Below are 17,884 nucleotides of genomic sequence, written 5' to 3'. Positions count from 1 at the left end.
GCCACAACATAATGTTGTGTTTTTTATAAGTTTGTTGTTTTTTTAAAGTTTAGAAAATTATGCTCGTTTACTAACAGAAAACTATTTTCTGTTTTCTATTTCTCAGTTTTTATTCTGTTTTCCATACTCTGTTTTCTGTTTAAAACTTGTTTACTAACACTTATTTTTTTAATTTTTTTTTAGATTAACTTTATAAAATTAACACAAGTTTAATTTCGAGTGATTTTAGATCTTATATTTAAAATTTTGTTACATATGTTTGGTTTAAATAGAATATTTTTTTATTTTTTTATTTTTTTACTTTTAAGTCTAATATATGTAAGATTTTTACATTTGATAACTGAAAAAAAATTATATCTGTATATAACATAATAACTAAATATATATATATATCCGAACCAATAATCTACTAACTTCACCTAAAATTTAGTTTAGATAATATTAATATTTTTTGAGCTAATATTTAAAATATTTTTTAGATATATTCATTTGAATGACATGTATATGAATATATAACTTTTACTTTGAATTATAATATATGTGAGATTTCAATATCCGATATCTGGACCGAACTTGTATTACGATGTAACATAATTAAAAATATTCGAACTAATAATCTATTGAGTTCAATCAAAATCTAAAACGTTATATAGAGTTTAATTCTTAATTTTGATAATGTAAATAATGTCTAACTTTAAAGTGTAAGTAAATAAGTTATGTTTAAATAAGTAAAGTAAGTAGAAAAGATAGAAGATAGTGATAAGTCAAATAAGATGATAATAAATATAATCATAGTAATGTGATTATAGTGACATATAACTAAATAGATGATAAGTGATTATGTTTTTTAATTAGAAAACAATTTTCTATTTAGAAAGCCGTTTTTAAGAGTGTTTTAGGGGTCGTTTACTTCGTTTTTCTGTTTTTCCATTTCCAGTTTTCCATTTCTCCATTTCTCCAGTTTTCCTTCTCCATTCTTCCAGTTTTCCATTTCTCCAATTTTCTAATTTTCATTCCACATTCCCCTAATTCTTCATTTCTCTAATTTTTTGATTTTATTAAATACAACCACCTCATATAGCATTTTTACATTTATACAACAAATATAATAATAATAATAATAATAATAATAATAATAATAATAATAATAATGTGTGCATAAGGATGAGGAAAATGGAAAATGGAAAAAAGATAATAATAATAATAAAGATGATGATAATAATAACAATAATAATAATAATAATAATAATAATATGATGACGATGATGATGATAATAATAATAATAATAATAATAATAATAATAATAAAAAGATAATAATAATAATAATAATAATAATAATAATAATAATAATAATAATAATGATGATGATGGCAAAGGCGCAACTGAAGGAAAGGCAAAGACAAAACTAATAATAATAATAATAATAATAATAATAATAATAATAATAAAAAGACAATACTAATAATGGCAAAGGCGCTGAAGCAAAGCCAAACTAAAACTAAAACAAAAACAACGGAAAGGCACGCAGCAGGAATCGAACCAGCGACCTCATGGCCAAAGAGCACTGTTCACCCGTGTTTCTCTCCATATCTCCATTTGGAGATATCCAAATTTTCATTCTCCAAAAATATACATGAAGTGGAGAAATGGAGAAGGAATAAGCATTTGGAGGAAGAAATTTAGTAAACAACTTCTCCAATTTTCATTTTTCCACTTCTCAATTTCTCTATTTTTCTGGAAAATTCTCCATTTTTCCAAGTTGGTAAACGACCCCTTAGTTTTCTAAAAATTTTTAGAAATTATTTTTAGTTTTCAAAATGAAAACTGTGCTAGTAAACATGTATTCTGTTTTCTATTTTCCAGTTTCCAAAAATTTCCACAAATTTCTAGTTAGTAAACGGCCCCTATAGTTTTTGTTTTCTCCTAAGTTTTATTTTATAATAATTAGGTCTTTAAACTTTTAAAATGTGCAATTAAACCTTCTAATGTATTAAAACTGGTCAAGTGAGTTCAATTTATTAGTAACCAACAAGTTACTATAAAATCACACTGTTGATTGCTGTCAGTTGCTGTTGACCACTGTCTTCTTTTGATCGAAGAAGAAGGCAACCAAAAATAGTCTCCATTTTTCGGGGAAGGCGACCGGAAAATGGTTGTAATTCTCCAGGGAAAGTTTAAGAACCTTTTTTACTTTTCATATAAATTTAGAGGTTTATTTGATCATTTTCCTTTTTAAAAAAAATCTTCTACCATTCAAAAATATTATCTATGTGTTTTTTTTTTTTTTTTCTTTTTTAATGATGAGACTCATAAAAAGTGTAAAAACGTTACACATTTTGTTATTCATTTAAAACATAATGGTCAAATAATGATCGAATAATGCAATTGAGATTCCAAACTATTTTAAAAATTCTCCATTGAAACACTTGAAAATTGACAAAATATGCAATCAAGCCAATTAGTAAGTTAACCAATTATTATATCATAAACCACGATTGATTCACTGATTTAAAGCTCATTTTTAATATATTAAATATTTATTTTTTAAAAAATTCATTATTTTATACTAAAAATTCAATATTTGATATATATATTTTAAAAATACATTAAAATCTAACATTTTTAGTACTAAAAATGAATATTTATTCATGGGCATCGTAATGTAGAGCATGGTGCATAGTATAAGTTAACAATGTCAGAGTTGTCACTTAAGTAACACTAAAGGGACGTTATGCCATGGAACCGTGTTCACCATTCATGGTGAACACGGTTCTAACGGTGTTAGTACACCGTTATCTTTTTTTTTTTTTTCTTAATTAATTGCGTGACTTTTCTTCTTTATTTTCACATTTTGCGGTTTCACTTTAATTTAAGGTGAACAAAGATTTCGGACATTCATAAATTATGAATTCATGCCTACACATTCACTTTGGAACCATGCCTACACATTCCCGTCCGAAATCACGGACATTCATAAATTATGAATCCATGTCTGCACATTCACTTTGGAACCATGCCTACACATTCACTTTGGAACCATGAGATTATGAATTTTCTGTTATAAGATTATGAATTTTCTATTATGAGATTATGAATTTTCAGTTATGAGATTATGAATTTTCTGTTATGAGATTATGAATTTTCATTACATTCATAATTTCGGACATTCATAAATTATGAATTCATGCCTGCACATTCACTTTGGAACCATGCCTACATATTCCCGTCCGAAATCACGGACATTCATAAATTATGAATCCATGCCTGCACATTCACTTTGGAACCATGAGATTATGAATTTTCTGTTATAAGATTATAAATTTTCTGTTATGAGATTATGAATTTTCAGTTGTGAGATTATGAATTTTCTGTTATGCGATTATGAATTTTCTGTTATGAGATTATGAATTTTCATAAAATTCATAATCTCATAACAGAAAATTCATAATTTGATCAAACGCGCGCCGTTAACTCCACATCTGCGATTTTTTTTTTTTTTTTTGACTAAAACCGACGTCGTTTTGCCTTGTGTTCACCATTCTCGGTGAACACGATTCCATGGCATAATTTGCGAACACTAAATAAATTGACTTCCATTCCTTTAATTGTTTCGTATGGCCCATCTTTCTAACTCTATTGAAAAGGGCAAATTATATTATGCACCGCGGTGCATAATCGATTATGCACCGCGCGTCTTTTTTTTTTTTAAATGAAAATAAACAGTGTTTGTTTCCGCCGTTTCGCACCCTTTTGTAAAAAGTAACTCTGTTATTCAGTGTCATTTTATATACACTGCAGTTTCAGTTCAACACAACTACAGTTTCATTTCGATATAATTATAGTTTCATTCGATATTTATAAACTCAAATATGTGAAAATGTTATTTAATTTTATTTTATATACACTATAGTTTCATTAAAACACAACTACATGATCATTTTGATATAATTACAGCTTCATTGTACAATATACACTCAAATATGTGAAATGTTATTCAGTTTAATTTTATATACACTGCAGTTTCATTTCACTATAACTACAGTATCATTTTGATATAACTGCAGTGTCGGTTTAGATATACTATAGTGTCAGTTGATATTTAATACACCAAACAAGCGGACTCCGTTAACTCTAACGGCGGGCCGTTTCTTTACTTAAAGAAACGGCGCCGTTTTTTACCGCTGTGCAAATATAACGACTGATTGAAAAGACTACAACGAATTAATAAAAACGGCTACAATAACAACAAAGGCTGTACTAGAGGTAGAGTCTTTGTTTCTAAAATGAAATGATGGCCCAAATATTTGACGAAAATCACCACAGAAGTCTTCACCTACAATTTTTTATTTTAGATGAGAGCCTCTATGGTCCTCATCTACATCACTGAGTAAGTCAATAAAAAATTCTCCTTTTTTCCCTTCTCTTGTTAGGGAAGGACCTCCATGGTGTCTACCAAGAAGTCAGACCGATGAATGTTTCATCAGTTAGAGCATTTCCAACTGTTGATGTTTTTTTTTTTTGGTGAGTCCACAAAAAACTTGATTTTTCTCATTCTCTCTCCCTCTTTTCTTACTCCACTAAAGCTAAAATCAATGTTACAGAAAGCATTAGGCGTTCCGGGTGCGCCTAGACACCTCCTAGGTGATCGAGTAATTCAAGTATATCGTCTCCACTTTTTTCATTTAGGACTGTGAATTGTTAGACTGTTATAATCCCACAAACTAGTCAATTACATATATTAGATGATTAGTTGAATAAATGGCTAGAAAAATATAGGAGAGGAACAACCGAGCATGCAAAAAAAAAAAAAAAAAAAACCGACTCAATCAAGTTCAGCACTGACTCAACCAAGTTGGGCGCGCGCCTAGAGCACCTTGTCAGCCAGTTAATCGGTCGACCGACTAAAAACCGCCTAGGATTGAAATCGCCTCGGCCTAGGGGGTCGCCTAGACCGATTTTTATAGCACCGCCTTTAAAATTATGAAAAAAAAACTCAAAAAAACCCTTCTTGGGGTTGCTCAAGCTTTTCTTTCCTTTTTAAAAAAAAAAAAAAAAAAAAAAAATATATATATATATATATATATATATATATATATATATTTTTTTTTTTTTTTTTTCAATATTAATAGAACAGTAATAGGTAATTATAGAAAAAAAAAAAAAAATAGTACCAAATATTCAGAACATTGACTACTACGGAGTATAAAAGAAAAGGGTAATAAATAGTGAAACTGTGAAAGTAAAACAATTATCCTATTTAGAAAACATCACTAACCCCTTTTTATTCGCAGTAATCGACACTCCTACTATTCAGTATGGTAGAATTTCTAAATATAAAAGGCATGTTGAATGGCCACCCTATAGCAATATAATAATGATGAACACTAATAACAAGTCCAGCCTAAAAGGTTGAAAATGACTCAAACAGGAGTTGGATTTGGCAGACTTACAAACTCCAACCACAGAGCTGAAAGGGACACCAAGAGGCTATAGTGTGTATGGACCCAATCATAGAGAACAGCTCCAACTCTCCGGTTGAATCGATATGGAGCAGTTGCATATCTTTATCTGTTGGCCCTCCAGTTACCATCTTCGATTTAAACTTGAATTGTTCAACCAGGGACAGCTGGTAGGCAATCAAGAAAAGTGAAACCTGCAAATGCCAAAACAATCACTCATGACTGAGAAACAGTTAAAAGGATAATCGTGATAATAATCAATAACCCTAGAGTCTTTGTAGAAGTTCCAGCATTTCTGAGGCATCCAAGATTCTGAACAAGAAGTGTCTGGAATCCCATTTCTGGAGAAATAGTTGCATGAAAGTCTCTGGTGGGGGATACCCTTATGCAGAAGGAACTGCATTCACATGGAAGAAGACAAAAAAAAAAAAAAAAAAAAAAAAAAAAAAGGATGCACTGGGGTATCATTAAGTTCAAACTTCCCATTATTGCAAGGAATCCAACTGCATTGTAATTGTGCTTTTCATACAAATGGTGCTTGAATGGCAGAAAATACAAAACAACACAGCACTTACAACATGTGCAACTCAGATGAAGAAATGTGAGTGAGAGAAACAACCAGTCAACCATCACTATATGCACAAAGGAAACTTACGATCTGCTGACAAAGAACAAAAACTTAAAACATATCATTGATTTTACACCAAACTAAGCAGCCTAAATTTCAGGAATTGATTCTTTCAACGTACACAACACCACAGGAACAAAGCTCTGTGATCTGCAAGCAAACGTGAATTTGTTTATAGTCATCTAGGAAAAAGTCTAACCCGAGCCTTGACAAGATGAATGGCAAAATGTGCTCTCGGGCCTTGCTTGCTGTCAATTGATGCATCTCGGGTTGTTGGGACTGCAGCCATGAACCAGTATGGGATTATCAACCTTCCTTTGATAGCTCCATGTCCTATTCTAATTGATACCAAGTCTGCACCCAACTTAAGCAACAATTCTTTAACATCTCCTGCAAGGACAAAATCAGCTTGTTATCACCAACCAGGAATAAAGCTTGCCAAAAAAAGCCCAGTTCATATGAGAAGCAGAGCTGGGAGGGGAAGAGAACCATACTTATCACTTGGCAGAAGAAATGCGACGTAAAGAGGAAATCCAGCTGCCTGCACCAGAATTATCACCATTTACATGACCAGCATTGGTCGTTTCAGCAGGTAAAGTAGGTTTAGTTGCACTTGCTCTTCCAAAACCAGCTGGAGACAATGATGTAGATGCCATGTATGCATTGCTCAGCATCTATGAGACAAATTAATAATTTTAGGTTGTCCAATTGATCAGAAAGATAATAATAAAAATGAGTACATTTTTTATTTTACCAAACAGGAATAGTTGCATCAATAACATAATAGTTGAAATTGTAGTTTATAATGACAAGAAAAAAGGAAATTAGTTTATTTATTCATTCCTAACTCTATCAACCAAAATGAAATTACTAACATTTCTCTCAACTGTTTCAAGATTGCCAGAAGCCAAATTCCGATTTGTTGACAACTTGAATTGTGCACGAGCACCAGGACTAGTAGGAATGCTTGATTTTGTCAACTCAGCAGAATAAGGAGCATTGTTTCCCACTGAAATAGAAGAAATAGCTAGCTTTATTAATCCCTTGCAGTAAAATGAGTATGGAAGCACAGATGTTTAGCAAGGTTATGCTATTTCTGCAATGTAATACAGACAATAATATTGTCTTGTCATCAGCTTAGTTTCCTACATCTATGAATTTGACATATTAATTTTGGATTATAGAACCACTCAACCAAAACCAGAGCAACTAAATTCTCCCTGCTGTAATTCCTGATTAGCTGCCAAGCTATCAACAAGAATTTTCACTTGAAATTCTCCAAGGTACTATTATCTTAAAATGCAATGTGTTTATGAGATTCAGAAGTACATTTAGATCAAAGAAGTGGAACCAGTTCACCTAACCTTGATGCTTTTCTGAATCCAATGGAACTCTTCGGCTGCTCTCTCCATGCAGTGGCTGTTACATTTCAACTAAATCAAATTAATATCTAGGAGAAGAAGAGTGAAACTAGGCAGAAGGAAAATCGGCCACATCAAACTAAAAGACATTATAACCATCAAACTCTGGGTCAATGATGTAGAAGGGAAGAAAAGTGAGACTGGTGAGTGCTATCTATTGGCTAAAACAACATACCCGTTGCTGTGTTCTACTACTTTGTGCCTGCTGGTATTTTAGGATGGTCCAATCAAATATGTAATCAAATTCATATCCTGCATGATACAAAAAAATAGCCAGCTGACCTTCAGTACAATAAATGTGCAGAAACTAGAGACATGATGAAACACTGCATTACATCAAGAGGAAATGGGGTAATCAATATACAAACTAAGAACTATGACACGTATAATGAGGACAACAAGCACATGCCAAAGTAGCATTTCACTATCTCCATGGTACAGCATTGACAAAACCTGTTGCAGCACGAATTTATACTAACCTTCTCGAGTGAAGAGTTCTCTGAAGAGACGTTTCAAAAAACCATAGTCAGGCCGCTGATCAAATGTCAAAGAATGACAGTAATGGAAATATGACGCAAACTCAACAGGATGAGACTTGCACAAGACCTTCAGGTAGGACATCAAAAGCAAAATAAGAAATTTAAGAATAACTTCAAAACCTTGAAGGAAAAAGTAAATGAAATTTTATACACACCTCAATAGGGGTTGATAACTTCTTCTCACATATTTTGTCATATTTTTGCTTCTTGGTGGCAGCTTTGAGACCCTGCCATGGTAGGCTGTTCAAGAATTCAGAAGTAGGTTGAAGTCAAACTATACATGCATATAGATTAACAAGATAAATAAAGCCAAAGATTGAGAAGAAAAGAAAAGAAAAAAAAATAGTTACCTTCCTCTTAAGAAATAAAGAAGTACATATCCCAAAGATTCGAGGTCATCCCGCCTGCTTTGCTCTGTTAAACATAGAAAAAGCCAATGTCAAGCAAATGGCTAGTATCATCCAATCACTGTCAAACACTCGATTGACTCGAACTAAAATCCCATCCTTGGTCAAGGGATTTTGCATTTCTTTTCCTGTCATTCTCTTTATTAGAGGGAAGTGGTGTAAGAATGCTCACCGATCCCAAGATGAGTATTACAGCTTGCATATCGTGCAGTTCCTGTTAAATTCTTGTTCTCTCTGTATAAATGAAGGAAAAAAAAAAAGAAAAAAAAAAAAGAAGAAGAAGAAGAAGAGAAGCTCATTAACAGCAACAATAACTACATATTTTGCATAGTCAGGAAACTAAAAAGCAACATTACAATTGCTTCTAGAAATGGACTCAAGTCACATCATTGCAGAAAGCTGCAACTTATATGAGCTAGTTGTTACTTCCATATGAATACACTGACAGAGTGGTCAAGATGACAGTAACAGACAGAAAAGAAAATAAGATAGATTAAGTAGATAACTTGGCAATACAGGAATCAGGATTATGCATGTAAGGATCTCAGTACCTGTACGGAATGTGGCGATTCGTAGTTGCATCCCTATACCTTTTAGCAAGACCAAAATCAATGATGTAAACCTAAAAAGTTGAAAATTTTAATGAGAATCACTCAGAGAGATGTATGAAGGATGGGTTATCAAAAGAATAGCAAAATGATAAAAACAAAACACAATAGATTAGAAATAGTAGAATGAAGTCCACAGGGTATTTATTACCTGATTTGCTTTTCGACCAAGGCCCATAAGAAAATTATCCGGTTTAATATCTCTATGTAAAAACCCTTTAGAGTGGACGTACTCAATCCTAGTCATCTGCTCAACAGGAAAAGAAATAGAACATTTATTAGAGAAGAGTAAAGGACCCTAATAAAGGACAACTTATGAGTATCATATATTCTCAAGTGCAACACATTGGAAATACAGCTGTATCTGAGCATTGAATATACCATCTGATCAGCCAACATTAAGACAGTCTTCAATGAAAACTTTCTACCACAATATACAAAGAGATCCTCTAGACTTGGACCCAGCAAATCAAGGACAAGAGCGTTGTCTTCTCCATCCACTCCAGACCATTTTATATGGGGAATACCACCTAGAAAGAAAAAAACAAATCAAACCATTAAAGAACTTTAGCTACCTTAATCTGTGGCCCTTTGCCTCGTAAAATGTAACTAGACATATACTCCCTATTATAAAGACTTATTGTTCAACTGGCACATACTTCCTCCCTGGAGAATATTGTATAACTTGGCCTCGTAAAGAAGTTGAGGATGCTTAGTCTTGTTATTCTCCTGTCAAAAGGATTTATATAACCATCAGAATGTGATTTTGTGGGAATAAGGGGTGGGGGTTTGACACTGATGAAAAGGAAACACAAATACTACATAATGGTGCTCTAAAATTAATTGATGACCAGTGATGATGAATATTGGTTGAAACATATCTGAATTAATTCATGAATCCTTAACAAGCATTCTCATCTTAGCTTTCATTAGCTTAATTCAGTATCAAGACCTGAATACCCTTTACTGTTGCAGAAACGGCATGTCTAATAATTGCTAGCATATTCTCCATTACCATTACTTTTTTTTTTCCAGGACATCATTTGTCCTACTTGTGCTAAAAGGAATTAATTTTGTAATATAGAAGCAAGAAATTCTAGTAGATGAAAGCAGTGCCTTTTACAACCAATAACAGTAGCTACTGACTTGTAATTAAACATAATCACACACTGTTTGAATGTTTAAAGTAACTTACTGGAATTAATCTATTTACTTAAGTTAGAATAGTACAAAATTGTATTAAGGAGATCATCACTTATCACTAACATCCTGTTGTAAGCCATACTAAGCAACTTTTCTTAAACCTAAAGGCAACAACCGATGGAAGCTGCTCAGACAAGGGTTTTGTGGCTTTTGAGTTTGACAGGAGCAAAATTGATCAATTACACAATTACGTATTCATCAAAAATGCAGACAATAAAACTAAAATTGTGTGATCATACAATAGACAGTAAAATTCAATTGATTCGCATAATACACAAGCTAAATTGAAATTTAACTTACAATTTTGACGGCTACAATCTCGAACGTATCGATATGCTTTGCTGCAGAATACACAGAATCAACCAAGTTCAACACAAAGCGAAAATTACTCGAACTCATAAAAAACGAAAAAAAAAAAAAAAAAACCATAACAGATTCTGGTATAAACACGTGTGTATATACGTATAGCTTACCAAGGAAAATTTCGCCAAACGATCCACTTCCGATCTTACGGCCGAGCTTGTATTTACCTCCAACTATCCTCTCCATGCTTCAGATCGACGGATCAGACAGACTTTAGCTCAGATCACGCAAAAACAAAAAGCGGAGTTTTTGACGTTGTGAGCTGCCGAATCCGAGACGGAAAAAAGCAGTATATGTTTCCCCAGAAAATTGTCTAGAAAATCAGGTGGGAAAAAGTAGAACACGAGGATTTCAGGGGGGGAGAAGAGAGTGTCAGAAGTATGAACTGTGCTGTCGAAGACTTGGGAGAACAGCCCGTCCGCCGTTGCGAGAGAGAGAGAGAGGGGGAGAGAAACGAGTGTGTGTGAGAGGATAAAGGTGCCACGTAGACTGAGACTGGAGGGTAGTTTTGGGCTTTTGCTAGATCACGTTCCGTTGACTTGTTGACTATAATTTAATGGAGATAGGGTTAGGAATTACGGAGTAGGATGCCCGCTCTTCGTTTCCGGTTGAACAATTGGGGCAATTTATATCGTGCACCAGGGCGCACATTGCATTGTGCACCCTGGTGCAAAACGACGTTATTTTGTATTTTTTTTTTTTTGAAAATTTTGTTTTTTGTGTGTCGGCAATTAACTTCTTAAAAAAAAAATTCATGTTTTAAAAATGTATATAGTTATATAATAAAATGTACATAATTGAATAGCGTAATGCACATAATTGTATAACAAAATATACATACTCTTTTTTGAAAAGATAATACACATAATCTAACATAATACATAATACACATAAACTCTTAACATAATACACATAAATTTTCTGTTTCGAATGTACATAATTGTATATAAAAAATGTACATAATTGTATTAAAAAAATGTACATAATTGTATAACATAATGTACATAATGGTATAACATAATACACATACACTCTGTCACGTCAACTCCCCACACAACTTAACAAAACGACGTCGTTTTGGGAGGCGCGGGACGCACAGTGCTATGTGCGCCGTGGTGCACAGTATAACGATTGAACAATTGGTTCTCAGTTTTATTTTATTTTTTTAAAGCAAAAATGTGAAATATATTAAGTAAGATCAAGATTTAGTACATGCGTGATAAAGGGAAAAAGGATTGAGAAACAGTCTGTACAATCTGACTTAGAAATGACATCCCTAGCTAGCTCGTGGACGATTTTATTCGCAGATCGCTTAACAAAATAAAATCAGAGGTCAGAAAAATCCCTAGCTAAATCCTTAATGTTATTCACTAGTTGATCAAAGGATGAGCAAAGAGAATTGTTTTCAATAGCTTTGACCACCTGGGCACAGTCAGTTTCAACTTGAATACTTCAAGGTTGAGATTCTTGATCCATTTCAGAGCTTCGCGAACACTGAGAGCCTTCGCTTCGTCGGGTTCAAACAAGCCAGACTAAGGCACCAATTTAGCAGCTACAAATGCACCAACAAAATCTCTGATCACAAAACCAAGACCCATTTTTCAATTTCTAGAATCAAAAGCAACACCGACGTTCATTTTCAACCAGCTGGGAGGAGGTTTAGACTAGGGAGTAGTCTGAACAAATGAGGAATTAGAGACCTGAACACCAAATTTGATTCCCGTCCACTCCTGAAGAAAGACACAAGCCTAATCAACCACCGTGTTGGCATAGGTGGTCTTGTGATTCCAGACTTTGTCATTACAAGCTTCCTAAATACGCCAACAAATCATGATAACTTTGCACAGATGCCCCTTGTCAAGAGGATTGAAAATACTATCAACCCATTCGTGAAGATAATTACTGCTCCAATAGTTGATTCCACCAAGCAAATCCCAGCACTGTTTAGCTAAATCATAACTCACAAATAAATGGAAACTAGATTCATCATCATTCTTTCCAAAAGGTTGAACCCCAACCCTAAGGGCCCCCCACACCCCGACCCGACCTAGATTCATCATCATTGTTGCACGATTGATATAAGGAGGGAGTGTGAACCTGCTTAGTTCTCAACATACCATATGTAGGAATGTAGGGAGAGAATTCGAGTTAAACTGCCAAAAGAAAGTCTTTACCTTTGGAGGTAATCAAAAATTCCACATTCCGGTCCAGATAGGTACATCTGTCTCAAGAAAGTTGGCTGGATCATATTGTAACAACTTCGGACAGTAAACTTCCCTTTCGTATCGCCCATCTAAACAATTTTGTCTTCAACTTATGTCTCAGCTATAGAGATCTTCAAGATCTGATCAACATCTTCTTCCAAAAACAAATCCTTAAGAATATCAATTTCCAATTTGATTTTCTACACATTCATGAGAGACTCCACCTTTACGATGTTATTAATAGAAATGTTGAGAAAAAATCCAATAGAAAAAAAAAACAAAAGAAATTCCATTTTCAATTGAATTGGTTCAATTGAAAAATGGAAAAAAAAATACTAATAACTAATATATGAATAATTCATATATTCATTTAAATGAATGAAAATAAAACAAATGGACATGTATTAGCACTACATATAGAATCTATATACAAAAAATTGTAGCTGAAAAAGAAATGAAAAATAAATAAAAAGATAATTTTCATAATGAAATTGATATCATTGAGATGCTCAATCGCTGTGTGAGTAATATTATTGTTATTATTATTTTATGTTTATAACCTATAGTTAATTATGTATGGTTAGAATAAGTCTTCTGCTGGTAACCTGTTAGATAGGAACCGTTAGAGATAGACTCAGATATACTCTCATGTAATCTTATCTTTCTGTATTGAATTGTATTTTGAATTCTCATTTGGTATCAGCCTAAACACGATCCTCCACCGCAAAACACCCAACCCCCTCCTTACCCCACCATGTCGTCGAATTCGTCGGAGAGAACTCCGTCCGGCGACCGGAAATCCCTTGGCCGGCGCTCATCATTTCATTTCGATTAAGCTTACCTCTAGGAACTTTCTATTTTGGAGAACACAACTTCTCCCGTTTCTTAGAGGACAGGACTTAATCGGCTTCGTGGATGGCACAACACCGTGCCCTCCGGCGATGATTTCCGCGACGTCCGGCGAGTCTGGCTCCGGCGCTACCACCACCGCAACGGCGACTCCGAATCCAACGCATAAGGCCTGGGTTCTCCAGGATCAGTCTATCCTGAGCCTTTTAATTTCATCAATGTCTGATGAAGTCCGCTGGAGTTAGAACAAAAGGAGAAGAAGGATTAGGTAATCAAAGGTCATTCCAAACTTTGATGGAGGTCTCATCTCCCACCCTCCACCTAAACCCACCCCTAACAATATGTTAAGATTCAAGAATGCTACGCCAAATAAAAAAAAGTGTTACTACCCAAAATGACATCAAGAAAGGATTCTCTCGAGTAATAACGAGCCTTATTATAAACCGTTGCTACTAAGAAATTGAGATGTTGAATAAACCTCCACGCTTGTTTTGCCAACATGGAAACATATTGGCCCGTTTACTAACATAAAATTTTCTTCAATTTTCTGGAAAACTGGAAAATTAGAGAATAGAAAACAGACAACATGTTTACTAGCACAGATTTCCATTTTGAAAACTGAAAATAATTTTCCAGTTTTCTAGAAAACCGTTTTCAAAATGGAAAACAAAATTTTCTATCATCTATTTGATTATATGTCACTATAACCACATTAATATGATTACATTCATTATCATATTCTTTTACTTATCACCATCTTCTATCTTTTTTACTTTACTTATTTAAACATAACTTATTTGCTTAATTACACTTTAAAGTTAGACATTATTTACGTTATCGAAATTAAGAATCGAACTCTATACAATGTTTTAGATTTTGATTGAACTCAATAGATTATTAGTTCGAATATTTTTAGTTATGTTATATCGTAATGCAAGTTCGATTCGAATATCAGATATTGAAATCTCACATATATTAGAATTCAAAGTAAAAATTATATATTCATATACATACCATTCAAATGAATATATCAAAAAATATTTTAAATTTTAGCTCAAAAAATATTAATATTATCTAAACTAAATTTTAGGTGAACTTAATTGGTTATTTATTCAGACATATTTTTTTAGTTTTTATGTAAAAATCTTAAATATATTAGACTTAAAAGTAAAAAAAATTAAATTAAATTTATTCTATTTAAACCAAACTTATGTAAAAATATATTAAATATAAGATCTAAAAATCACTCGAAATTAAACTTGTGTTAATTTTATAACGTTAGTCTAAACAAAAATAAATTAAAAAAAATAAGTGTTAGTAAACAAGTTTTCTAAACAGAAAGTAGAGAATGAAAACTGAAAAATTTAAAAACATAAAACAGAGAACAATTTTCTGTTAGTAAACGGGCCTAAAGTCCCGATTTTCCCAAATTTCATACCTCCCCATTTCTCAGGCACACAAAGAGACTCCCAACTCTTCCATCTAATCCCTTTACTCCTATCACCCTCACAGTCCCACCAGTACCCATTCATAGCCCTCTCAATTTCCTTACTGGTTTCAAGAGGTAGGAGAAACACGCTCATAGCATAGGTAGGCATGGCTTGGATTACATTCTTAAGAATAACTTCTCTTCCCGCTCTAGAGAGGAATATACTACTACAACTCTTAACTCTTCCCACCACTTTATCTTTTATGTAGCCAATAATTTATCTTTTATTTCTCCTACTCATAGAAGGAAAACCTAGATATCCTCCACTGAGGTTGCCCTCCCTCATCCCGAGCAAAAAACTCAACTCATCCCTTATAGCAGTTTGAACATTATGACTAAAACTGGTTATGGACTTGGAATGATTAATAATCTGTCTTGGGGTAGACACAAACTCCTTGATAGTATTGTTCAATATAGTGCATTCAGTGATGTTAACCCTACAAAAAATGTAACAATCATCTGCAAAGAAGATTTTAGAAATTTCAGGGGCTCCTCTGGCCACTTGAACCCCATGAATCTACCATGTAAGGAGAGATAGGATCTCCCTAATGTAAACCTCTAGTAGGATATATAGTACCAACTTCCCTTCCTTCCAGGATAATTCTATAATCGACAATAGAGATAAAGATGGAAAAAAAAAAGAAGATAAAAGTTACTGGCTTATTTTTGAAACGCTATTTAAGGTAGTATTTCAAAATAAGCTCTTATTTTGAGAAGAAGGATATATAGTACCAACGCTACTTTCTCAACCTATTGAAACATAAAGAACCAATAACGCCTCCACTAAGGCTCAAACTCACAACTTTTCAAATGAAAGTCCAACACAGGTACCATTAGACCACATAGTCCTGGTAGTTATAAACTCTTAAATAAGCTCTACCAAACAGAATCCTAATAAAAAATAACACCTAAGCATTATTATCAAATACTCCGTATCAATTAATCAAAATGAGTTTTAAATAAAACTTTCATTTACTATTCTCCTCCCAAAAGCTTGAATTCCCAATCTCAAAGGCCTCCGCACTAGGGGTGAGCAAACGGTCAATCGGTTATATAATCAACCGAAAAAATTGAAAAATCGACCGTGATTTTTGACCTCATAACTGACCAAAACCGACCGAAAGTAATACTATAACCGACCGAAAAACCAAAATTATCTTCAAAAATCAATGCTTAATACTTGGCTATGTATCACCCCCTATCTTCTAGCTATATATTTCTCCCTGGCTAATAGTTCTAAAATTGTGTTTAATTCCCATCCATCTCTCATCAAACGCACAGAAGAAACCAAGCTGTCAGCGCGACAATCAGATTATCAGAAGCAGCTATCCAGCTATGCGGCAGTTTTTGAAGATGAAATCTTAATTCACGCAATGAAGCAGAAGTAGTGATACTCCTCATCTTCACGTTTGTGAAATATATATATTCTCATGCAAAGAAAAAAAAACTTGACAGTATGATTGGACTATATATATATATATATATATATATAGGAAGGTATCAGGTGCATTTGTGGCTTCTCGTGCGGTTGATTAATGTGCGTGAGTTTTATACTTAATGTGCGTGAGTCTTGTGCTTAATGTGCCTGAGATTTGTACTTAATGTGCATGAAAATATTAATGTGCGTGAGTTTTGTACTTAATGTGCCTAAGTATTGTGCTTAATGTGAGTGAGGTTTGTGCTTAATGTGCGTGAGTTTTAACACAATCGCACAGAAAGCTATAAACAAAATACATTCAGACAACAAACTCACACCTCAAGCTAACGGAAGCGATGAAGAACAAAGAGAGGGGAAGAGATGATTAAGGGAAAAGAGGAAAACTGTTTTATTAGAAAGAGAAGACGAAGACGACGACGACGACGTATATGACGAAGAACAGAGAGAGGAGAAGAGAGGATTAAGGGAATATGAAGAGAAGACGAAGACGTATATGGTGAAGAACAGAGAGAGAGAGGAAGAGAGGATTAAGGGTAGTAAGGGAAGACGAAGACGAAGACGTATATGTACAGGAGCAATAGGAACACATTAAACTTTTCAAATTCATGCACATTAAGCACACAACTCACGCACCTTAGGCACAAGACTCACAAACCTTAAGTACAAAACTCACACACATTAACATTACACACCCACGCACATTAAGTACAAGACACACGCACATTGAGTACAAAACTCACGCACATTAATCAACCGCACGGGAAGCATTCAACCGCACTGGAACCTTTCAATATAAATAAATAAATAAATAAATATATATATATATATATATATATATATATATATATATATATATATATATATATATATATATATATATATATATATAATCGGTTATCGGTCCCCGATAACCGAAAGATTATAACCACAAAATAATCGAAAAATTGAAAAATCAAATTTTTTAAAGATTAATAACCGAAATTGACTTTTTTGGTTGGTTCAGTTATGTGACGGTTAATTGATAGTTTGCTCAATCCTATTCCGCACCCTGTCCGACAGAACATTTAGAAGGACGTAAATCACACTGTCTCATCACTTAACAAATATGGCCAAATATCTGTGTGCAATATGCCTACTTTAAACATAAGAGCATCTACATCAGTAGATATTAGGAGCATAATGTCAGATTCAATCTCTTGAGTGGGGATAATATCTAGTGTGAAGATGAGATAATGGTGAGAAGATTTCTCCTGCAAAATATGGGTTAATGTCAG

The 17,884-nt window shown here is 33.4% G+C and overlaps 1 protein-coding gene across 1 annotated transcript; it reads right to left on the bottom strand.

Annotated features, from left to right (window-relative positions):
• Positions 1 to 5,923: 5,923 nt before the first annotated feature.
• On the bottom strand, positions 5,924 to 11,105 carry LOC109153157 (casein kinase 1-like protein 3). Its single transcript, XM_019300958.1, has 15 exons — positions 10,741 to 11,105; positions 10,568 to 10,608; positions 9,724 to 9,793; positions 9,446 to 9,594; positions 9,216 to 9,311; positions 9,008 to 9,078; positions 8,629 to 8,690; positions 8,400 to 8,463; positions 8,205 to 8,289; positions 7,990 to 8,116; positions 7,686 to 7,762; positions 7,454 to 7,508; positions 6,965 to 7,098; positions 6,584 to 6,763; positions 5,924 to 6,479 (listed from the first exon to the last, which is right to left on the bottom strand). The coding sequence occupies exons 1-14, from the start codon at positions 10,814 to 10,816 to the stop codon at positions 6,587 to 6,589; spliced, it is 1,284 nt and encodes a 427-aa protein (XP_019156503.1). The 5' UTR covers positions 10,817 to 11,105; the 3' UTR covers positions 5,924 to 6,479; positions 6,584 to 6,586.
• Between the last annotated feature and the right edge of the window lie 6,779 nt (positions 11,106 to 17,884).

This window comes from Ipomoea nil, unplaced genomic scaffold, assembly GCF_001879475.1.
Source record: "Ipomoea nil cultivar Tokyo-kokei standard unplaced genomic scaffold, Asagao_1.1 scaffold2480, whole genome shotgun sequence".
In the NCBI taxonomy this organism is placed as follows: Eukaryota; Viridiplantae; Streptophyta; class Magnoliopsida; order Solanales; family Convolvulaceae; genus Ipomoea; species Ipomoea nil.
The sequence above is the reverse complement of the archived record's forward strand: the minus strand, read 5'-3'. Positions and strand labels throughout refer to the sequence as shown.

What these genes read in the sequence shown, in the direction of transcription:
- LOC109153157 (XM_019300958.1), bottom strand. Translation starts at nt 10,816, where the DNA reads ATGGAGAGGATAGTTGGAGGTAAATACAAGCTCGGCCGTAAGATCGGA. An exon ending in AATCGCCACATTCCGTACAG is followed by an intron (nt 8,691 to 9,007) that starts GTACTGAGATCC and finishes TCATTTATACAG; the next exon opens with AGAGAACAAGAATTTAACAG. An exon ending in GGATTCAGAAAAGCATCAAG is followed by an intron (nt 7,099 to 7,453) that starts GTTAGGTGAACT and finishes CTTCTATTTCAG; the next exon opens with TGGGAAACAATGCTCCTTAT.